Source organism: Natrix helvetica (genome assembly GCF_964273705.1).
Source record: "Natrix helvetica genome assembly, chromosome: 5".
NCBI classification, from domain to species: domain Eukaryota; kingdom Metazoa; phylum Chordata; class Lepidosauria; order Squamata; family Natricidae; genus Natrix; species Natrix helvetica.
Genome location: NC_138551.1, coordinates 136,826,047 through 136,850,023, shown reverse-complemented (window position 1 = coordinate 136,850,023; position 23,977 = coordinate 136,826,047). Strand labels below are relative to the sequence as shown.

Genomic DNA, 23,977 nt, shown 5'->3' with positions numbered 1-23,977 from the left:
TTATCATAATTCTCCCTCTCAGGAGGGATCCCTGGATAATTCAACCAGTTCTCAGACTCAAAGATTGTTGAGAAATTCTCTGGAGGGAAATGAAAGGGAAATTATCCTCATGTGATTCATAATAACAGGGGCAGAGATTCAATTAAATCCATCGCCTAGAATTGAGAGGTTTGGGGTCTCCAGGCTTGAAACTGGCCCCAGAGGGAATACACAGCACTTGTGGCTGAAGAAAAAAAGGAAATGTGACATTTGTTGGCATTGTGGTTAAAGACCCACCTATTCCAAGCAGCTGGCCTGGCTCAACTTTGATCTAACCATATCGCTCCTGACGGGTTTTTAACCGGGTATTTTAATTATATTTAATTTCTAGGGGTTTTATATTCTGTATTTTAATTGTTTTTATCAATCGACCTCCTCCTTGTGTATGTCTCAGTGTATGTTTTTGCTTTATGTTTGTTTTGTTTACATATTTATTTCGTATGTTTTGTTGTACGCCGCCCCGAGTCCTTCGGGAGAGGGTGCGGCTAAGAAATAAATATATTATTATTATTATTATTATTAAAGAGAAAAATCCCAGATGCCAGTTAATATCAGATTATGTCACAGATCTGAAATAGCTGCCTGCTGAGTTGGAACCAAAAATTATTTAATTTGAAAGCTAATGCTCAAGGGCATCACCGGAAAAGGGCTGATGCAATAGTGCAGCCAGTCTGTTGAACAGAATCAACTTTAGTGAAAAACTAGTTACCAGAACTTTGCAGAGTTAAAAAAAACACACAGAGACAGAAACACAGAGCGAAGTTAGAAAAAGCAAGTGAAAAGAGATGGTAAAATCAAGTCTGCCTCTAATGGAAGGAAGGAAGGAAGGAAGGAAGGAAGGAAGGAAGGAAGGAAGGAAGGAAGGAAGGAAGGAAGGAAGGAAGGAAGGATAGAGAGGGAGGAAGGATAGGGAGGGAGGGAGGGAGGGAGGGAGGGAGGGAAGGGAAGCTCAGAATCCTTGTGTTGCAGATGAAAAAGCTGACCTACAAAATCCCATTTCCATCTTCAGAGACTGGGAATGCAGAAGCCCATATCCCATGTTCCCCTGCCACCCTTTTCCAGGCAGAGGCCAGCCAAGGGGGCTCTTGCAGGGATGCCAGAGAGGACTCTGCCCGGCTGAGTGGGGAGCCCCTCTTAGGAGAAGGAAGCTGGAGAGCCTCATGTTGGGGAATGGAAGCAGATCTGCAAAATCCCCCTCCAGGTTCCATCTCCTGAGTCCTGGGAAGGGGGAGACCATATCCCATGTTGCTCAGCCGCCTCTTTCCATGCATGGATCACCCAGGGAAAGCAAACCCCAGACCCACAGGAAAGGCCCAGGATGGCCAGGAAGGAGGAGGGGGGTCTGGGGCATTCCTGGGAAGAGAATGGGTTTATGGGTCCCAGGGTTGAATGTTGGGGGGATGTAGCCCCCGGGGTTCCTCCAGCCTTGCTTGGGCTGCATGTCTTTCCAGGAGAGGCTCCTGTGGGAGAGAAGCCATGTAGGGCTGGGTCTTCCAAGGGGGATCTGGGGTTGCCCTGGAGGAAAAGAGAGACCCTCCATGACTCTGAGGAAGATGGGGATCTCCTGTGGTCCCTCCAGGCTCTCAGAGCCCCCAGCTGAGGAGACCCTCTTCATTGCAGCCTTTTCTGGGTAGGGGGCTTAAGCCCTCCTCCCTCTGCAATTCTGGGAGGTTTTGTCTCTTCCTCATCCCCCCCCCCTTTGGCTTGGCTTCTTCAGCCTCTTCTCCATCAGGCTGAGGGCAGGGAAGCTCCCAGGCAACCGCCCCCCCCCCCGTGTATGATTGGCTACAGGGTTGTCATGACAAAGGGGGTGGGCCAGGAATAGAGGCAGCCACTAGAGAGAAAGAGGGGCGGGGTTTTTGTCTTCCCTGAGAACTTCAGGATTTGAATGCGAAATCTGCTTTCTTTTAAGAAATCCTTTAAATTATTTTGAAAAGTAAAAAGTTGAGGTTTGATTTTAATGCTTTATTTTATTGCAACAGAGGAAGTCAGAAGTCATTTTTTTTCTATTCTCCTTCCACCTCCCTTATTTTTCTTTCCCCTTCTCCCCCTTACCAGTTTCTTCCTATTTGACTTTGTATTTTTGTATTTTATTTTGTAATTGATAAAATGTTTAAAGAGCAAAAAAAGAACTGGAGGATTTGAATGTGAAATCTGCTTTCCTTTAGGAAACTCTGTTCAGATGCAGCCCAGAATCAAAGGGAGGGAAGGGTCAGAGGAAACAAAGGAATAATTAAAAAGATATTTATATATAAAATACTGACTGCTACATTGTTTTCATAACAATGATAATAAGGCTTATTCTTAATGGAGGCTCCATTACTGGAGGTTTTCAAGAAAAGATTGGGGGTTGGACTAGAAGACCTCCAAAGTCCCTTCCAGACCTGAGGTATTCCATCTTTTCTCCTATTAGTTCCACCAACATTTTGGGGTGCTTTCAGTCTCTTAGGGCTTCCAGGTTATGATGACACCACTCCCTTGATCAGGGCCACCTTACTTGCACTGGTGAAGAAAAACGCAGAGGCCAATGAATAAATAGACCCCAAAGACAAACAATGTCATTTTCCAGGGGTCTCCAAGGAAGTTCTGGGGTCTCTCACTGGAGGGCCACATCAGCTCATTTTGATCCATTTCTGAAAGAGAAAAAGGATGGAGGAAGAAGAGACAATTTCTGGTTTTGATGGTTGGTGGTTCCCTCCAAGACTCTCCATCCCAAGGCCAAACTCCCAAGGAAGAAAGAAAAATACCCGAGACTAAAAACCAAGTCCTGCTTATCTACAGAATGGATTTTCTCCATGTGTCTCTCTGTATCTACCTATATACCTATCTATGTACCTGTGTAACTATCTATGTAACTATTTCTGTAACTAAACCTTGTTCAGGAGCAACTTCCCTTCCCTGGTGCAGAAAAATACAGAGGCCAACCATCACAGAGATCCCAAAGATGACTAAACTTACATTATGCTTATTGTGTTTTCTTTATACACGTATGCAGTACATATATATAAAACACTGTAATACATCTTGAATTCAATTGCTTGTAAATATTTCTCACCTGTTAAGTTCATCTTTCAGATCCTTGTTTTCTTTGGGGAGTTCTGCCTTCTCCCATCTTGCTTTAGACCAGTGCTTCTCAAATAGTGGGGCGGGCCCCCCGGGGGGAGCGCGAGGCTCCATAAAGGGGGGCTCAGCTCAAATTATTTTATATATTTTTCTTTTGCAGGTTAAAGTTTTTTTTAATATTGTCTTCCTTTAAATCCTGTGCTCCTTTAAATCTTTTCTGCTACAGTTAATAAAGCTATTCTTTGTTGTAAATTGATCCACATTTCTTTCTTTTTTATTCTCTTATACATTAATAAGGATACAGTGTTATGCAAAGGTGTACTTATAACAATTTTATAGACAAATGATACTATTTACAGTCGCGTGAGGGGCGCGAAATGTTTTCTTCTTCCTAGGGGGGCATGACAGAAAATAATTGAGAAGCACTGCTTTAGACCCAAGCAAAGGAGACAATTGTTCTCCCTTCTAAGGTTTTCTATCTGCAAAGCTTCATTTGAAATATTTCTTCTCTAAAATATCCAGACCAGAATAAAATTACCCCCCTTAGGTTTTTGCTTGAATGATCAGGCTTGTTTAAAATAAAACCTAATTAAACAATTGTTTGTTTTTTATACATAGCCTTACATTTTCATTAATGTAGTTTTCCTATGTTTTGAACAAGTTGAAAAGAGTCACCTCTTATTTTCCCCAACTTTGTTCCAGGCAACACAGTTCAACTCAGAACATTAGAGAATATTTGTTCATGGGAGGAAGCTGTCATGAATTTAATATGAAATTCTGGAAGAAAAGCTGGGGTTGCTATCTAAAAGTTCTCCGTCTCTCTTCCAAATCTTTGCAGAGCTCTTCCTTTTCTGCAATTAGTTGGAGATTTTTCTGTTGTGTTCCTGTCAGTTATGGAGAACAGAAAGCAATTAGACTCCATTTTTTAAAAAAAACTTGGAACACTTTCTTAAATTGCAAATATTAAATATAACTTCATGTATTTGTGTGTGTGTGTCTATGTGTATAGAAATCCAATTTTGCGATTTCTGTTATAACAACCAGCAGTTTCTCCTGTAGGAAGTTAGCACCCACCTCTCTCCTAGAAAATGAAATATTTTGGGAAATATTAAAGGGCAGAATATTTCCCCCTAAAAGGGAGGAAGAAACTCATCCCCCCCACTTTTGGCAATGAGCCATTAAGGCCTGGGCCAGTCTATTCTACATAACAAAGATCTCTCCCCTTCAGTTCCAGGTGGTCCTGTCCACCATTAAACCTTTTTGAGTCTCATTAAAGCCTGAGCATGTCACAGATCTGAAAAATAGCTGCCGGCTGAGTTGGAAGAAAAAAATATTTTATTTTGAAAGCTAATGCTCAAGGGCATCACTGGAAAAGGGCTGATGCAATAGTGCAGCCAGTCTGTTGAACAAAATCAACCTTAATGGAAAACTAATTATCAGAACTTTGCAGAGTTAAAAACAACAACACAGAGACAGAAAGACAGAGAGAAGTGAGGGAAAAAAACAAGTGAAAAGAGATGGTGAAATCAAGTCTGCCTCTCACCCCATGGAAGGAAGGAAGGATGGATGGATGGATGGAAGGAAGGAAGGAAGGAAGGAAGGAAGGAAGGAAGGAAGGAAGGAAGGAAGGAAGGAAGGAATCCATTTACAAGAGTGAAAAATCAGTAGTAATTTACACTCCTTCATCTGTAAACATTCAGGGAAGACCTTTCCTTTCATTCATGTAAGGATGACATACATTAGGCTTTTTAAATGTGTGTATTTAAGACAGTCATTGCATAGCTTCAACAGAAGTGTACATGTCAGATACCATGCAAGGAGATTCATCATTTCCAGTTGCTTTCACAGCCTTCCTGGGCACACAGGTTGTGCTGGATTGCTTTCCTGGGGTGTAGAACAACACAATCCATTTCTCTGGGGTGGAATGAGAACAAGGGATTCCTTCTGCTGATGTACCCAGCTGGTCATTCTTGAAAGTTGCCTCTGACATTTTTCCTAATTTGACTTGGACCCCAGCATAGAGGTAGTCCTCACTTAACAACTGCCCTGATTAGTCATTATTTAGCAGTTATGACAGCACTGAAAAAGTAACATTACGGACAGTCTTTGAATTTATGAGAGTGCCCCCCCATCCCACAGTCATGTGATTTCCATTTCCATGCTTCCCCGCTAACTTCCACCAAGCAGTCAATGAAGAAGCTGACCTGAAATTATAGGGTGGAGTTATGGGGTGACTTGCTTAATTGTGTTGCATAGCAACAGAGTTTCCCCTCTCAATTGTGGTAAAGCAAGGATGATCTGTATTGGCAAACACTCAGAGTCATAAATACACACTCCTCTCTGTTTGAAATCTGTACAAAAACTTTGAGCCCATCAACTGCTTTCATTTTCCTATTTAACATATGTATTTATTTAGCATATTTATGTTACTTCACACTCTATAATGTGGAAGTATTATTACCCCCAGTATGAGAAGGGCAGAGATAAACATTCCCTCAATGAATCACACACATTCAATCTTGATCAGTCATTTTAACCCAAGGGGGGTAATCTGTGTTTCTCCCCCCCCCCCCATTTAATCTACTCTGAAGAAATCAAACATTTGTTATCAAACTTCAAAGGATCTGGGGCTTTGTAGTCCTTTGAAACCGGCTCCCCACGTATGAAGCTTTTAATGAGACAAAGGAGGGATGCGGAGGGTCTCCCCTGGATGGGCGATGGCTGCAGAAGAGCCAGCCAGCCAACAGGTGAGTATTTCCCTTCCTCTTTCCTCCCCCAAAGAAGAGAGCCCCCGCTCCTTTACTTACCTGCCAGAATCGCAGCTCCTCCTTTCCCTTCGCTCAGCCCAAGAGTTCCAACCCCCCCCCTTCCCACAGGGGGCGCCCTTCCTCCCCATTAGCCGAAGGTTTCAGCCCCATCGAGGGACTGGTGAGCGCTCCAGCGGCCTCTGTGCTGCCTCCCACCAAGGACTCCGCAGCCCCCCAGACGCTCCGGTTCCAGCGCCCTTCGGACTTCAGCCTGGCAGCTGGGCGGAGCTGGAGGGCCAGAAGGGCCCCTCGGGGAAAGTGCAGGTGGCCCTCCGTGACGGCCATTCAGATAGCTCCGCCTCTCTTGGAAGCTCTTTCTTCCTTCCGCTGGATCCCTTTCTCTTCCACTCCGTCTTCCCGGGGCTGATCGAGGCTCCCGGGGATTTTGGGTTGGTGGTTGAGTTGGACTGGCTGGGTGGGTTTTGCTCAGCTGTGTAAGAGTTATGTAATAAGAGGACGTCACAAATAGGCTCCTGCAGGCACTCCGTGGCAGCTGATGAGGGAGGAAAAGGGGAGGAAGGAAGAGACGGGAAAGGGGGGGGGCAGGGGGAGGGAAGGAGACCAACAAACGAAGCAAAGAGAGCTGCATGGGGGTCGTTTCCGAAGAGACCATCTGATTGGTTTGATCTCTGAAGTTGTGAGCGGGTCAGGCTGATTCTTCTTCAGTTATTTGTAGTTGCAAAATAATCCAAAGGGAAGGAAAGGTGAAGGGGTTTATTTCAGTTCTTCTTCCCCTTTCTGTTCCCCTTTCTCTTCTTCCAATTTCCCTTCTTCTTCCTTTTCCTTTTCCTTTCCCCTTCCTGTTTGTTTCCTTTTTACTCCGTTTCCCTTTTCCCTTTCCCTTCTTCTTCCCCCTTTCCCATTCAGCTGACACAGAGTTAAGGCAAATTCCTCAATCATTAGGATAACCTCGAGTATCTCGTTGGACAGGAGACCACACAGAAAAGAGACTTTATTTAACAGAGGGAGATGGGCATTCATCATCATTTCAGGCACTTATAAAATATGTATGAGAGAAATTTAAAAAAGGAGCTGAGAGAGGCCCCCCAGGACCATTTCTTGCATCTCTATTAGCCCAGGGCTCCCATTCAGACGATCGGAGGCTGAGAGACTCCAGACGGAGAGGAACCAGCTCAGCGTCTCTTTGAAGGCTGGAGACTTGCGATGCTCCCTACAAAGGATTCTGCTCCCTTGAGACAAACCAGTCCCTCTGGGGAGGCAGCGCTCTGGATAAATGGGGGGGGGGGGGCAAGTGGGAGCTTTCCTGGGGGGCGAGTTCTGGAGCTGCCGGGCAGAGCGGAGGGAAAGGAGGAGCTGGGATTCTGGCAGCCTGGGGGCGGGGGAGGAAAGGAGGGGCCTCTCTTAGTCTCTGGGGGAAGAAAGGGGGGGATTTAATCCTGCTGGGATTGAAAAGAAGCCCCAAGGGACCCCGGTCAGTCGGTCAATGAGGACCACTCAGGACCCTCCACGGTCTTTGGGGGCTGCTAAGGTCTGGAGGGGGAGGGACCGGCTCCACCTCAACCCCAAGAAAAACATAGTTTCCCCCCCCCCCATGTGATGTCCTGTCATTTTTATGCGCCCCCCCCCCAAGTGAGAGGACACCTCTCCTTCTCCGGGGGTAGTTGGGGGAGTAAAGAAGGGCCGGCTGTGTCATCACTGCCCCCACCTGCCCCTTCCAAGGATACAGAAGATGGGGCGGGGGGAGGGGAGAATGAGCTGAGAAAAGCAACTGCCGCTGGGAAAAGCAGAGGCAGAAAGGGGGCTTTTCTCTCCTTGGAGGGCAGCACCCCTCGGCTGCCTCTCCAGGGCTCGCTCTCAGCAGGCAAAAGGACCGCCGCCCTCAGAGTGCCCGGTCGGACAAAGACCGGGGAAGTGATGGGGGTGGAGTGGAGGGAGAGAAAGTCGGGTCGTCCTTTCAGATCATGGGGAGGGTGGGCAGAATTGGGAAAGGGAAAATCTGCGGCTGATGAGAAGCTCCAGGGGATGCGGCGGCTCTTCTAGCTTTATTTGGATGCAGCCAAGAAAAGGGGGGATGTTGACACCTTCAACCCCCCCAAAGAGGAGATTCCTCTTCCCTCCCTCCTCCCCCCCCTTCCAAGAGCCTCCAACGTTGCCCCCACCCACCCCCACCCCCGCCGCTGCTGCTCTTGGCCTCCCCTCCTCCCTCCGCGTAGCCGGGCGCCGTTTCTCCCCCGCCCGACGGCTGCACCCTTGGACGGAGAGAACCTGCCCCGGAGTCCGGCGGTGCCCGATGTGCTCCTCCCAAGACCGGCTTCCCCACCGCCCCCTCCGAAGCGCCCGCCCGCCTTGCAGAGCCTTGCCCCCCGCCCCCTGAGACTCTCTTCGGTCGCAGCATCTGCAGACAGAGCCCCGACGTGGCCCGGGAGGGAAGAGGCCCACGCTTGCCATCCCCGCAGCCCCCCTGGGAGGAAAGCCGTCCTGCGCCCCCCCCCCTCCGTTTCTCTCAGGACCGCCGTGCTCGGCCAGCCCCGGGGAAGGGCGGGAGAAAAGGCAGGGGAGGGAGGGGAGGGGGCTCAGAAAGACCGCCTGCCAGGGATGGCCCTGCCCGACCTGGGAGTGAGGCAGCAGGGCAGGCGAGGGGTTTGAATGACAGCTGTCTGTCTGAATGAGGGGGGAGGGCAGCTGGGAGGCGCAGCTGCAGAAGGAGCCTTTTGTTTTGGGGGAGGCAAGGAGAGCCTGGGGAGGGTGCCGGAATCAAAGCCAGAGGAAGGACTTTGCCCCAATCACTGAAGATTTAATGCCACCTTCAAATAAAAGCCAAAGGGGGGCTTGGAGCCAATCGCCAGGGGGCTCTGAGTTCTAGTCCTGCCTTAGGTATGAAAACTTCCTGTGACCTCCTTAATTCTTATTGAATGAGATTGTGAAAGTTGGAAATATTTTAACAGATTAATGTGGGATATCAGAGTTGGGGATTCCTAGAATGTGAGATGATTGAATGTCCAATATTGTGTGGTTTGATGGGAGAAAGTGAAATTGTGAGAAAACATCAGTTCCATGTTGAGCAAATCCTTCTGCTTGGGGGAGAACCAGAGCCCTCTGTGTGATCCCTGTGAATCTTAGACTGACCTTGGCCTGATGCATCAGAGCTTTTCTTATCACCTTAAAATGAAATTCGTAAAGGGATTCTATTCCCAATTAGGAGCCATTCATAGACCTAAGCATTGATTACCAATTGATCAGCAATCTCTGTGGTTGGAGAGCAGAACAGCTTGAAACCTCAACCCCCTCCCCTTGTTCTCCCCCTTCTTGGACCTGGATGGATATTATGCAGCATTGAAGGTTTGTGACCTGGTCAATGATGTGGCTGCCTTTAGACAGGATCCCTCCAACCTCCTCCTCCAAGGGAATTGACTTCTGCTGTCCTTCAACAAGGTCTCTTGTCTCCAAAGTCTAGTGGAGAAGGTCACCCAGGAGGATGGTGACCCTTAACTCTGATTCTGCCTGACTTCTAATGCCAAGAAAGCAACCAGTCTCCTTGGATTCTGTCTATTGTCAAGGGTGGGGCCTGTTTGGGATTTTCTTTTATATCAGAACTTCATATATTAATCCTAAATTGGAGCTAATTCTAAAAACTGGGACACTTTTGACATTCCCATCTCTGAGGCTGTGGGGTGAACCCCTTCCCCAAAAACCCTCCCAATGCTTTGAAGCTGCTCTTGGGGCACCTGTGTCCCTGGTTTATTTGGATCCATTGTTGAGGGATTGTGTCTCTTATCTCATTGATGTCTATCTCCCTTTGCCTAGAAGGGAGAACTGGGGAGGGGGGTGAGGGGGGGTGATGAAGGAATAGGCAAGTCCCTCCTTATGGCGAGGAGTAGAGGATGGCCCATATCCCAGGTCCTCCTCTCAGGGCCTGGCTGTAAGGTCCTTGGTGGCTCTGGGTTCAAGCTGTGTCTTTTGCAGGCCAGGCTGATGCATCAAAGGGGCTTCTCTCCTCCATGAGGGTCTCTGCCATGTCTCCCTGAGGCCTGGATGGGCCCAGAGGGGAGGAAGCCCCTTTTCAGTCAGAAATGAGCCCACCTCGATTTCTGGGTTCACCCCAGATGAGGCCAAGGGAGAGAGGGAGTGGCGGCTGTGGCCATCAGTGGTTCCTTATAAGCTCTTAAGAGGCTGAACCTAAACCTGGGTTTGGCCTCAGGGTGGATGTTGGAATGTTTCCCCACACTTGGTGAAGTGTGTCGTGTGATCCTTGCATGAAGAAAAGTGTCCCCAGCTTATTTTCAGTTATAATCGATTGTCCAACCTGTCTTCCCTGAATTAATAGACTTTGGGGTTCCCGTGTTTCATTGACTCTTCGGCCAGCAGGTTCAACCTCAGAAAACAAACCAGGATTAAAAGTTGCAAGTGTGAATGCAGACATGGCTGAAGTCACTGGGCAAAGCAGGCTGTGTAGATGTCACAAGAGACAGTTTGTCCCTCCTCAGCTGACCGTCTGCTCCCCCAGCTGACCGTCTGCTCCCCCAGCTCTACCTGGTCTATTTGTATGTTTCTAGGAATGAAATGAAAAGAGTGGCTGGTGTGAATCCTCTGCTGATTTATATAAAAAGATTTCTTTTTCTCATCCAACAGAGGGGAAACCCCTTGATTCCCTGGTTACCCTCCAATGTTCAATATCCCATTCCTGCCCCCATGCAATTAGGGAGAAGGTGAACTGGGGTTTGGACCCCCCCCCTCCTTGGAGCTCCTTCAGTGGAGGTCATCTGTCCGACTGCCCAGTGAAGGGCCTCCTAGGGCAGGTTGCTCCACCTTAGCACCTGAAGGTGTCTGGACTTCAACTCCCAGAATTCCCTATCCAGCACTCAGGGTCCTCAATCCTCTTTCAATGCTTTAGTTGCCCTTCACACTGCCTGTAGGGAGCAGTCTACAGTCCCGCCTTTCAGTCCCAGGTAGCCCCACAGGCAGCAAGTAAGACAGCTAAAGTGGGCAAAGACCCCGCAACATCCTCCATTTTGTGGCCTCTTTCCTGGGGCGATTCTTTTTACCTTCATTTTGATGGGAAGAAAAGTTGTGGGGAGATTTTCTCTCCTCTCCAGCCACAACTCAGGGATGGTCCCCCAGAGGGGGGAGGGAGGTTGGGGGGCGGAGGGGCTGGGAGGAAGACCAGTAGCCCCTCATGGTTCTTTCGGGGGAGTCCCAGAGGATCCCATGGCTGGAGGGGTCCCCAGAGGTCATCTATCGTACCCCGCCCCAAGCAGGAGCCCCTTCTCCCCCTCCCTCCCTCTCTCTCAACTTTCCCCTGTGCTGAATCAGGTCATCATGCTAAGCTAGCATCTGCTTTAGGTATTTTGACATGGCACCCATTGTCAAAGTAGCATCTCTCTTTCATTGACCTGGGTTAAGGGTGTTGTGTGAACTCAGATTTACCTCAGATAAGGCATGTGCTGTCCAATGAAGCCCCTTTGCAGGCAGGATGGAGAGCTTTCTTAGAATCCCCTTCTGGATTCGGGGTTTTCAGCAGCCGACTGCAATACTTGGGAGTAAACTATGGACAAGCGAAGGGGGTTTGGGGGATGTGGGAGACGGATGAGAGTTTGGCATCCAGGGAAAAGAGTCGGGAGGGTGGGAGAGGGACAGGGAGGCTTCTTTAGGGATGGGAGGGGGGTCAGTGATTTCCCACAATTTCTGGACAAACCTTCATAGAGACTTGCAGAGCTTTGTGGTTGTGTGTTCAGAGGATCCAACTGGATCTCCAGCATGGGATTCTCCTCTGATGCTTGCTTGCTATCGGCTGCCATAGCAACGGGGGAGGGGGATGGCATTTGGGTGGAGGGGGAGGGGCTGGTGAGGGGAAGGGGTGCCTGTGAACTAAAAGGGAGGTTTGCTCTCAAGAATGACTGCGCTGCTGAGTGGAGAGGTTGACACCCAGTCAAGGCCAACCATCCTGGGACTCCAGATGTGACTCCAGACCCAGTCAAGGCCAACTTGTCCCAGGAATGCCCCAGATCCCCTCCTCCTTCCTGGCCATCCTGGGCCTTTTCTGTGGGTCTGGGGTTTGCTTTCCCCTGGCTGCCCCATGCATGGAAAGAGGTGGCTGAGCAACATGGGATATGGTCTCCCCCCCCCTTCCCAGGACTCAGAAGATGGAACCTGGGGTAAGATTTTGCAGATCTGCTTCCATTCCCTAACGTGAGGCTCTTTAGCTTCCTCTTCCCAAGAGGGGCTCCCAACTCATCTGGGCAGAGTCCTGTCTGGCAACCCTGCAAGAGCCCCTTGCCTGGCCCTCTGCATGGGAAAAGGTGGCAGGGAAACATGGGATATGGGCTTCTGCATTCCCAGGTTTCTGAAGATGGAAGTTGGATTTTGCAGATCAGCTTTTTCATCTGCAACACAAGGGTCCTCAGCTCCTCTTCCCTCCCTCCCTCCCTCCCTCCCTCCCTCCCTTCCTTCCTTCCTTCCTTCCTTCCTTCTTTCCTGTGACAGGCAGCCTTGATTTCACCATCTTTTTTCACTTGGTTTTCTATAAGTTATGTCTGTCTGTCTCTATCTCTCATATTATTATTTTTAACTAGGCAAAGTTCTGGTAACTATTTTTCGCTAAAGTTGTTTTTGTTCTTGGAAATTGGCTACACTGTTGAGTCAGCCCTTTTGTGTGGTGCCCTTGATCATTAGCTTTCAAAATAAAGTAACTTTTAGCTTCAATTGATCAGGGAGCTATTTCAGATCTGTGACATACTGTACTCTGGTATAAACTGCCCCCTGAGGTTTTGCCTTTATGCAAACAAATCTCAGATTTATTTGTTTCTTCAACCACAGGTGCTGTGTATTCCCTCCGGGGCCATTTTCAAGCATGGAGCTCCCAAACATCTCAATTCTAGGTCACGGATTTAATTTGATATCTGCCCCCATTAATATGAATCACATGAGGATTATTTCCCTTTCATTTCCCTCCAGAGAATTTCCCAACAACCTTTGAATCCAAGAACTAGATGAATTATCCAGGGATCCCTCCTGAGAGGGGGAATTATGATAAAGGTTTCAGCTCTGCTCTTTGGCCGAATCCTTCAGGGGAGACTTTGGGCAGAGAAATATGGAGTTTTGGGACAGGCAGGTTCTGTGCTCTTGAATGTACGCCTCTCTCCTTTCCAGGTGAAGCTGAGTGTTTCTCTGTGTTTCAATCAGGAAAGCAACTGGATCATGTTCCACCTATGAGAGTCCTTTGATTCTTCAAATTCTTTAGAAACAGGAAGGAGCTTGATTGATTCACCCCATGAATTATGGACCTCCTGCTTTTCCTTCTGATGCTGCTGGTGGCCCATCCAATCTCTGGGAAGCTGAGAATGAAATGCCCACTGAGTTTGGAGCACCAGGATGGAAAACAACCACAGAGCTTTTACAGCCCAGGAGACCATCTCATTTCTATAGTCATCAGTGGAACTGAAAAATGGCATATAAAGTTGCTTTTCAATGTGGCTCCTTCTGTTCAGTTTGTTTTCCATGATTCGTAAGTCATTCAGAGTAATGGAGTTGCATTCCCTCCATTCTAACACTCTCCTTTTCTGTCTTTTATTTTTCATTTATTCCTATATTGGGGATTATGTCTAATTTCCTGAATGATTTTGATTTCCGTGACTTCTCTCTTTTGTCTGATTTTGTGAAAGAGACTCAAATCCAAAAAGGGGTCTGAAAAAAGCTGAAAGGGCTGCAGATTATTTTCCTCTCTCAGTTCAATCCTTAATTTATCACTTGAATAATGAAGTTTATTTAAAGTAGTGGTGGAATCAGTTGTAGTTGCAGTACCTCTGCCCATTTCCACATTTGTGTAACTGATTTGTTTTGGATCAATGTTGGCTTAAGACTCAGTAGGCTTCTTGAGGATTATATATTTTAAAAAGTATTTTAAAAAGTGCTGCTGTTGACTATAATAACACTTTTTTTTTTACAATAGGACTTTTTCTCATTTTTTATATGGCTTACTATTAGCTAATGTCATTCAAATGGTCAACAAGAATTCCCAAATCCTGCACAATCTCACACTTGGCTACAACATCCATACTAACTATCGGAGCACTTTCTGCACTGCAGATGCCTTGCTGGACATTCTCTCCACTGGAGAAGCCAATGTCCCCAACTACAGCTGTGGAAGGAAGGACAACCCTTTGGTTTTTCTTGATGTAGCTGCCAGGGACATCTCCGTCCAGGCGTCAACCTTAGTGGGCACCTACAAAGTCCCACAGGTTTGTTTGTGTTTTTCTCCTGGAAAAGTGAGGGGTGGGTGGTGGTGGGTGAGCAATAGATGAATTCATGTCTTCTCCATGGATTTCAAGAGCTGCTTTTCTCCATATTTAGCAAAAATGTCATTATTTTACCCCATTATGTTCATGTTGAGATTAATCATAAAAGGCCTGAAATGCAAGCAATACATTCCCCGGAGAAGACATTCTACCAACTATTTAACTGATCAAAAAATATTCCTGGTTGTTGGGGCCTCTATTGGCATCTTCATTTCCACATATAAATAATGCCTGCCATATCCAATATGGAGGAAATTGCCTTAAAATGGAGCTCAGACTTTTGCCCCTGATCCCAGTTCTTTCGCAAAGCCCTTGTTTGAGAGGGAGGTTTGTCTCAACAAAGTAATAGGATGGCTCCTATCCAGGAGGATAGATACTTACCAAGGAGGAAGGGAAGGTTGCATGTTTTTTTAAACAAGTTTTATTAGTTTTAATATAGGGAATGGGGCATATTTGAACCCTTGCTATTCAGTAGACATATGAATAATTTATTTGGAGTAATGAGGGATCCAAAAACAGATCATAAATATTATTTCATTTCTTGACAAATGTTACTAAATGAATGGACCAGTGAAATACAGTGCATGTAATATACTTGGATTTCAGAAAGGCTTTGACAAATTAAACCACAACCTATGTCTCCATAAGCTAAAAATATGTGGGATAGACAGCATCACCACCAGACGGACTCAGCCTGTGGTCCTCAGTGGAACTACATCTGCATGGAGGGAAAGAAGCAGTGGGGGACCCCAAGGTTCTATTTTAGGCCCAGGACTCTTCACCATCTTCACCAATGATTTGGATGAGGGATAGATGGGGAACTCATCACATTTACAGATGACACTAAACTGGCAGGAATAGCCAACACCCCAGAAGATAGGCTCAAGATCCAGATGGATCTAGATGGACTTGAACCCTGGGCCTACCTAACAAAATGAAATTCAGTGTAGAGAAAAGTAAAGTATCACACTGAGGCTAGAAAAACCAAATTTACAGATACAGATTAGGTGAAACCTGGATCAATAGCAAGAACTGTGAGAGGCATCTTGGAATCTTAGAGGACAATCTCTCAAATGTGAGCCAACAATGTGTGGCAGCAGCCAAAAAAAGCCATTGCAATCCTAGGCTGCATCAACAGAAGGATAGAATCCAAATCACGTGAAGTATTAGTCCTGCTTTATAATGCCTTGGCAAGACCACACTTAGAATACTGCACCGTGTTGATCACCATATTATAAAAATGATGTAAAGACTCTAGAAAGAGTGCAGAAAAAATGATTAAGGGCCTGGAGACTAAAATGTATGAAGAACAATTGCAGGAATTGAGTATGTCTAGTCTAGTGAAAAGGACTAGGGGCAACATAATGCCAATGTACCAATATTTGAGGAACTGCCACGAAGAAGGTCAAGTACTGGAAAGCAAGACAAAAAACAATGGATAGAAACTAATAAAGGAGAGAAACAACCTAGAACTAAGGAGAAATTTCCTAACGGTGAGGAATGGAATGTCTTGCCTTCAGAAGTTTTGGGTGCTCAATCACTGGAGGCTTTTAAGAAGAGATCGGACAGCCACTTGTCTGGAATAGTATAGGGTCTCCTGCTTGAACAGGGTTGGACTAGAGGACCTCCAAGGTCCCTTCCAAGCCTTTTATTTTGTTTTAAGATCTGTTATAGATACACTTGCTTAGCATGCTAAATTCCTATTGGAACACACTTATTTACACGGATAATGTGATAGTATCATACTTACACATTGGATTGTATACCCTGTGAAGAAGACTTGGATCCTTGTGTCATAATAATTATCAGATAATTAATAAATCAAGTTCAAAAGTTATGGTCTTTGGGAAATGACATCCTAGCCATAGATGGTCAGCCAGTAGAGCAAGTAAGACCTTTCTTTACCTGGGGCAGTTTCAGTGGTGGGTTCCTGCCGGATCGCACCGGATCGCGCGCGCTCCCTTTCAGCGCTCCACCTGGCTCGCGCGCTCCCTTTCAGCGCTCCACCTGGCTCGCGCGCTCCCTTTCAGCGCTACACCTGGCTCGCGCGCTCCCTTCCGGCGCTAAAACCGGAAGTACAGTTTTGCCCGGCCCTGGCGAAGCAACGACGCCTGCCTGCGCTCCACCAGCTCGGCTGGGAACGGAGATGTTTCCTCAGCGGAGCGGAGCGCCTGAAAAGTCTTTTCAGGCGCTCCGCTCCGCTGAGGAAACATCTCCGTTCCCAGCCGAGCTGGTGGAGCGCAGGCAGGCGTCGTTGCTTCGCCAGGGGCGGGGCAAGACTGTACTTCCGGTTTTAGCGCCGGAAGGGAGCGCGCGAGCCAGGTGTAGCGCTGAAAGGGAGCGCGCGAGCCAGGTGGAGCGCTGAAAGGGAGCGCGCGCGATCCGGTGCGATCCAGCAGGAACCCACCACTGGGCAGTTTTCTCTGAGACTGAATCTTGGCTCCCTCATCATCAAAGGAGCTCAGTTAGATCAAAGACATGAGTGAAAGTGGTGCTTAAAAGAAAACCTCATAGCTCTCCAGTTTACTCATTCCCAATTATTAAAGTGTTTGAGGCCAAGGTTTTCCCCATATTCTTATATCAATCTAATGTTTGGGGCTTCAGAGAGAAACCACCAGCAGAACCAATCTAATCACAGCCTCTGAGGAGGATCTTGGGGTGGACAAAAGGACTCCAGCTGCTGCCTCAGAGCAGATTTGGAAATTTACACAATTTCTGCTTTGTCTAAAATCAGAAAATATTGGCATAACATTTAACCTATGGAAACTGAGAGACACCAAAATTTCAATTAAAGACCTCTTGGATTGTACAACTGACAAATCAAATTAGGAACTGAGGTCTCCCTGTTTTTTGTATAATTGGAGAAGAAGCTAAAAAGGTTTCTCCACAAAGAATCTGGGATATAGAAGCAGAAAAAATGCAGCTATCATCAAACATTATAATAGTCCTTTATTGGAATAGAATCCTTCAGCTGGCATTTGCACAAGTTAATCTATGCGCTAAATTGTAGGGCTGATACAGCAACATGACTTACACATTTTATTGTTTTTTTAGTTTGTTTATTATTTTCTACTTTTACTATAATATTCTGTTTTTAATATTTTTAACAATGTCTAATTAATAAACTATTCTAATACCGTGTTTCCCCGAAAATACGACAGGGGCTTATTTTCTTTTGCCCCACAAAATATGCCCTTGGGCTTATTATCAGGGAGGGCTTATTGTTTTGAGGCTGCCGGGCAGCTGCTCCCTTGTGAACTGGCTCCCGAAGAGCCGGGCACAGCCTCAGGGGTGAAGCAGCCATGAGGTAACCATGCCCACGAGCAGCTGCCCGGCAAATCCCCTCTCCAGCCGGGAAGAGTGCCATTCACTGACCTAAGGGGTAATACCTAAGGTGCCAAGCCATGTGGCGCTCTGCCCACCCCCCAGCTCCCGCGGCTTGGCACATTCTGGATACCCCCTAGGTCAGTGGATGGAGCTCTGCCTGGCTGGAGAAGGGGGTTGTGTGAGCGCCTGTTCTGCCCGCAGCTTCACCAAGCCCTTGCCAGGCTCTCCCAGGCCACCGCCGCTGGCTGCTGCTGCCCGCCGCCGCCCGCCGCTGCCCCACCACCGCCCCGCTCCGCGCATAACTTCTAAACTCCAAAACTCGGGGCTGAGTCTTCCAGCATCGGCCACTCTAGGAGTGTTCTCTATGATGGGCCGGCTGCCGGACAGAGAGTCATCCGGACAGAGTCTTCCAGCATCGGCCGCTCTAGGAGTGCTCTCTATGGTAGGCCGGCTGCTGGAAGACTCTCTGTCCGGCAGCCGGCCCACCATAGAGAGCACTCCTAGAGCGGCCGATGCTGGAAGACTCTGTCCGGACGACTCTCTGTCCGGCAGCCGGCCCACCATAGAGAGCACTCCTAGAGTGGCCGATGCTGGAAGACTCGGCCCCGAGTTTTGGAGTTTGGAAGTTTTGCGCGGAGCGGACCGGGGTGGCGGCGGGCGGCGGCGGGCAGCAGCAGCCAGCAGCAGTGGCCTGGGAGAGCCTGGCAAGGGCTTGGTGAAGCTGCGGGCGGAACAAGCGCTCGCGCAACCCCCTTCTCCAGCCAGGCAGAGCTCCATGCACTACCCTAGGGGGTATCCCGAATGTGCCAAGCCGCGGGAGCTGGGGGGTGGGCAGAGCGCCACATGGCTTGGCACCTTAGGTATTACCCCCTAGGTCAGTGAATGGTGCTCTTCCCAGCTGGAGAGGGGATTTGCCGGCGGCTGCTTGTGGGCATGGTTACCTCATGGCTGCTTTGCCCCTGAGGCTGTGCCCGGCTCTTCGGGAGTCAGTTCCCAAGGGAGCAGCCGCCCGGCAACTCTCCCCTTTGGCCAGGCAGAACGCCACTCCCCAACCTAGCGGTATCCCGAAGGCGGCAAGCAACGTGAGCGCTACCCCCCCGGCTCCTGCGACTTGGCGCTTTCGGAATAACGATAGGTCAGTGAGCGGTGCTCTGCCTGGCCGGAGGGGGGGTATTTTCGGGGGTGGGCTTATATTTTTGCCCACGCGAAAAATGTGGCAAGGGTTTAGTTTCGGGACATGTTGTATTTTCGGGGAAACACGGTACATTCATGAGAACCAGGTTGGATTTATTAAAATCTAATACTTTGGATTTGATTTGACCCCAAATATAACAAAAGCATTCTTCATTGCATTTTCAGACCAATCTTATAAAGGCTTCAGAGGCTGTGAGTGATAAAAGTAAATTCCCCTTTTTCCACCAGATGTTCCCCAAAGAAGGATTCCAGTACCCAGCAATTGTCCAGCTCCTCCTCCATTTCAGATGGACCCTGATCGGCGTCTTTGCTTCAGACACAGAAAATGGAGATAATTTCATGAGGACTTTCCCTCCTATGCTTGACAGGAATGGAATTTGTGTGGTTATATCACAACAATTTTCACAATCTGAACGTACAGTCTCCCTCAGGGATGCCCTCTCTAAATGGAGACGTCAACATCTTTGTTCACTTCATAGAACATGATTCAATTTGGGACAGAATTCTTCCTTTCCATGAAACACTTACATGTTTGCCAGGACCTATTGCAGGAAAAGTCTGGATCCTCACAAATTTTATAGGGTATTCTATATACCAGCACAGAATTTCCCAATACATCCATAGTATTTGGAATTTTAGTTATCTGTTAAAAGTGAGGCCAAAAGATGATGCCTTTAAACCTTATTTATTTGTGGAAGAAAAGTTTCAAGATCATTATTTTCGCTGTTCTCTTTCAAAGAATGTCTTTTCTGTCAAAGACCGCAGAAGATGCACCCAGAAAGCCCCACTCGAGACCCAGGAGAAAAGGAACAGGAGACAGGCTGCAAATTACTACCATAATTACCTTCTAATGAAGACTCTGGCCCATGCAATGAATGCCGCATATTCCCACAGATCAAGGAGGAGAAGGAAGGAGGGTGAAAAGATGCTGGGGGCTCCAAGGCTGCAGCCGTGGCAGGTATGGGGGTCCCAATATGGATCCATTTATCTTTCAGTAGTTCTTTTGGAGAAGGTATCCAGAGGAGAAGCAGGAAAACCATCTCAACCTTCTTATGCTGCAAAAGGTCAAGTGATTTGGACCATCCAATTGCTCCTGTCTGATACTCCGGTGTAACAGTGAGCAGATCTTAAGTTTCTGTTTAACCTCTTCCAGTTGTTGGAAGAGTGTTGTCTCCTCCCTTGTCCAGCTGAGAGATTTTGTAGGTTGGAGAAGCTGCTTCTCATAATCTTCTCCTTGTCTTCCCCCAAGACTCACTTTCAGTTTGCAGTCAAGCACGATTTTAGGATCATTTTCTTAAATGCGTATTTATTTATTTACAAAAAACTCAAGGTGGCAAATGGATCCAACATCTCTTCCTCCTTCAATCAATCAATTTTTGACACAGACCAGCATTACAAATAAAACATTAAAATAATGGGAAATTATAAATATTTTTCTGGAAACTCTGTAATGTTTAAGCCAGATCAAATTACATTTGCCTGAGAATTGCTATAAAACTTTTATTAAATCTCGTATTACAGAGTTTTATCGACTCTACTGTATTAATGACAACATAGAAAAATTGAAAACTTACTTAATAGGCTTCTAAAGAAAATTGCTTTTACTATTTTATGAGATCAAGTTATATCAGCAGTATTTTCATAATCTATTTAGGAAGTGAAATGATTTGGGAGAAAAACTTTTGGGAGAAGAGGTGCTGCCTAGGGAAGGGTCAGAGAAGAGGGGAGAATCCTGCAGCCGCATAAAAGGGCAGAAATGAAAACTCAGAAAGGACCCTCCCTCACTTCTCAGAATACGAAAAGAGTTGGTGGGAGATTTGCACTTTCAGACTTACAAAATTATGTTACTGTAGGATTACAATAAAGTAGAATTAACACATCTGGTTGTGTTTTCCATCTGGATTAACAGGGAGAAGATTAGCCTGGCAACTTTGTTCTTGACAAATCCATCCTTTCTGGTCATCAAATTGTTGCTTGCAAGGACTTTAAAAATTTCTTTCTTCTCTTTTTCAATTTGTTTGTCACCAGCTCTACAATGTTGCCAATAATAGACCAATTGTGTCTATTACATTTTTTCAATATATACAGTATATGATTGACAATTTTTAAATATTTTTGTTCACTTGTGAATATAGCAATGCCTTTTCTCCTAATTAAGCAAACTTGCAAGTTAGATAATTGTAGAAGAAGAAAAAAATCAAATTTGTGTTTTTCAAATTCTTGGATTTCAATCCCAGTTTCATCCCTTTCTGGAGAAGAATAAATTTTAGAATATTTCTGATAAAAAACTGTACTTGGACCAAAATGGAGAGATAAGAGCAGATCTGAGCATTGACAGCCGGTTGGTTCTCCCCAAGAAGGATTCCAGGAAAGAGATTCTGGCATATTTTCAACGACAGAGAATTATTATCAGACAAGATGCTCTTTCACGGCTAAAGTTGCTCAACAAGGTGAGAGAAATTTTGGTGTCTTTTGTCTGTTTTCCAAAGCCAGAGGTCCTATTTGAAGTGGGCTCAGGGTGGCTGACTATTTCTGAGAATTGAATCTGGGGAATAGTAACCGGATTGTTTTCTTAGACTGCTTGAAGGCTCCATGAAGAGGGGAGGGATGTATGTTTGTTTCTAAGAAGGAACCCCCTGATTGTCTCTGAGTTCTTAAATCTTCTCTCAGTTCCATCCCTCCAGATTTTAGTAAGTACAAAAATCCTTTATTGCAATATTACATATCAGAAGCAAAAGGGAGGAACTAAATGAAGAATCTGCCAGTAGTTATATCTTCTATATCTGTTTGGAAGGAGTCAGAGATTTCATCTTTACCTCAGTGAAGCCTAGAGACTATTGGTTAATGTTCATGGACTACTCCATTTTCCATGGATGGAGAGTCCTAACGCATTTTCTTTGGCATTCTTCATTTTTCTGCTCAGTCCCTGCCTGAGTCCAAATGTGTGGAAAATTGTCATCCTGGATTTGTCAAGAGGGTTCGAGAAGGAGAGCCAGTTTGCTGCTATGACTGCGTTCCTTGTCCAGAGGAGACCATCTCCACTCAGGAAGGTGGGTCACACTGAGAAAAAGGATTGGTGGAACTGGATCCCTCCAGAGCATTTTCATGAAAGTGCAACTTGAAGGACAGATTGAAGCTATTTTCAACCTACACAATTTCTTATCTAAAGAGAAGAAGAGCAAAAAGACTTTCAAGGGAGGGACTGGGAAGAGATGGGAGGAGGGGGTGGCAGACCCGACAAGCTTTACTAATAGCAGAGGATGTATGTATGTATGTATGTATGTATGTATGTATGTATGTATGTATGTATGTATGTATGTATGTATATGAATGAGTCCTCCTAAACTCACCTTTCTAGGAACATTTTAGAAACTAGATGAATGGTCCCAGGTCCACCTCCTGAAAGTCTTCTTGCAATGGGTTCTACATGGATCTCCCTTGAGGATCACCAAGAAGGTGTTGCTGGCCCAGAATGAGAGGGTGTGGATTGTTATGGGTGGCACACATTACACCCATCTTACCTTTTCTTTTCAGTGCCCATTCTGGATTATTTGCAGGAAAATCTTTTTCTTCCAGCCAACTAGATTTACAAAGATGGTATCCTAAAATCCAGCATATTAAGAAGTGCCATGTGGGAGGCTGGACTTAGGATGTTTGTCTAGAAATATGATCTGATTCATTATTTACCTCTTAATAATATAGGTTCCTATGAAGATTCTGCACATTAGACAGGAAGTAATTATCATCCTACTTCAACTTCATAGATTTAGTTATATATTTTTATATATTTAAAGGGCAGAATGTTAAAGAAATATTTTTCCCTTTTCTCAGATATGGAAACATGCACTGAGTGTTCGAATGATAAATATCCAAATGAGGCCAGAGTCCAATGTATCCCCAAGGTTATAACCTTCTTGTCTTTTGAAGAACATCTCGGCATCATCCTGGTCTCTTTTGCCCTACTCTTATTCTTAATCACAGGGTTTGTTTTGATCATCTTCATGAAATACCGAGAAACTCCCCTTGTCAAAGCCAACAATAGGGACCTCTCCTACATCCTCCTTGTCTCCCTTCTGCTTTGTTTCTTGTCCTCTTCTCTCTTCATTGGTCAACCAAGGAAAGCCACCTGCCTTCTCCGACAAATGGTTTTCAGCATCGTCTTCTCAGTTGCAATTTCTTCTCTCTTGGCCAAAACCATCACGGTGGTGCTGGCTTTCCTGGCCACAAAACCAGGAAACCGAGTGAAGAGATGGTTGGGGAAGAGCTTGGCCAACTCCATCATCCTTTCTTCTTCTGCTCTCCAAATTATCATCTGCTCCATCTGGCTGGGAGTTTTCCCCCCCTTCCCTGATGCTGACCTCCACTCCCAGCCTGGAGAGATCATCCTGCAATGCAACGAAGGGGCCGTTGTCTTGTTCTATGGCACCCTCAGCTACATGGGCTTCCTGGCTGCCATCTGCTTCACGGTGGCTTTCCTGGCCAGGAATCTGCCTGGGGCCTTCAACGAAGCCAAGCTGATCACCTTCAGCATGCTGGTCTTCTGCAGTGTCTGGGTGACTTTTGTCCCCACCTACCTGAGCACCAAAGGGAAATACATGGTGGCCGTTCAGGTCTTCTCCATCCTGGCCTCCAGTGCTGGTCTGCTGGGCTGCATCTTCATCCCCAAGTGCTACATTATCCTTCTGAGGACAGACCTGAACACAAAGGAGCAGCTTACAAGCAGAACAAATGTAAAAACATGAGACATAACATCATGATATTTAAAGGGATTGTAAAATGCCCTATTATTTGAAATAATACCTGAATTATTCCCACTTAGATAGTATTCAGGAATCAAAGAAAATCATATCTACATGTTCCCAAATGGGAAATTGTTGAAAGACTGGAATTCTTGTATCTCCCTTCCCTTTCCTCTCAATAAATCTTGCTAAAGAGAACTCTGTGAAAATCATTCAGAGAAATGTGTTGTTCAGCAACTGCTAATGAATTTGACACCTTTGAAGAAATCATTTGATCAAGTATTCATACTGACAGCAGCTAAAAGTGTATGTTTGAAAGAATGAATAGATAAAATGGTAAGATGTGGGAGCCAAGCTCCAACTATGTTGTTTGACAATCTCCATGAGAATCATTGGCCATCCCACCAAACCAGAGAAGGTTGGGGCCTCCAACTCCTCTTGCTTAGATATTCCCGCCCAATGAAACCTAGTTAGTTCACCTTCCCATAGTTATTCCTGCCCTGTTAAAGAAGCTTCTCCATAAGATCCACCATCCTGTCTCCATTCCCTTATTGGG

General features: G+C 46.4%; 2 protein-coding genes across 6 annotated transcripts in view; one reads left to right on the top strand and one right to left on the bottom strand.

Annotated features, from left to right (window-relative positions):
- The window catches only part of LOC309393765 (vomeronasal type-2 receptor 26-like), a gene marked incomplete at both ends in the record, with an annotated part of 35,706 nt that extends 24,041 nt beyond the window's left edge, over positions 1-11,665 (bottom strand). The window contains one exon of the mRNA XM_081956262.1: positions 11,563-11,665. Coding sequence (XP_081812388.1) covers positions 11,563-11,665 — 103 coding nt within the window. The remainder of the gene's footprint in view (positions 1-11,562) is intronic.
- A 1,006-nt stretch (positions 11,666-12,671) lies between these two features.
- LOC309392508 (vomeronasal type-2 receptor 1-like) overlaps positions 12,672-23,977 on the top strand; it is a 378,052-nt gene continuing 366,746 nt past the window's right edge. For 2 of the 5 annotated variants that reach the window (XM_081953808.1, XM_081953809.1), the window contains exons 1-5: positions 12,675-12,745; positions 13,017-13,371; positions 13,816-14,104; positions 18,848-19,640; positions 20,920-21,132. In XM_081953808.1, the coding sequence (XP_081809934.1) occupies positions 13,145-13,371; positions 13,816-14,104; positions 18,848-19,168 (837 nt within the window). In that variant the 5' untranslated portion in view covers positions 12,675-12,745; positions 13,017-13,144 and the 3' untranslated portion in view covers positions 19,169-19,640; positions 20,920-21,132. Of the gene's footprint in view, positions 12,746-13,016; positions 13,372-13,815; positions 14,105-18,847; positions 19,641-20,919; positions 21,133-23,977 lie in introns of all 5 variants that reach the window. The other 3 variants (XM_081953810.1, XM_081953812.1, XM_081953811.1) reach the window with 3 other exon arrangements.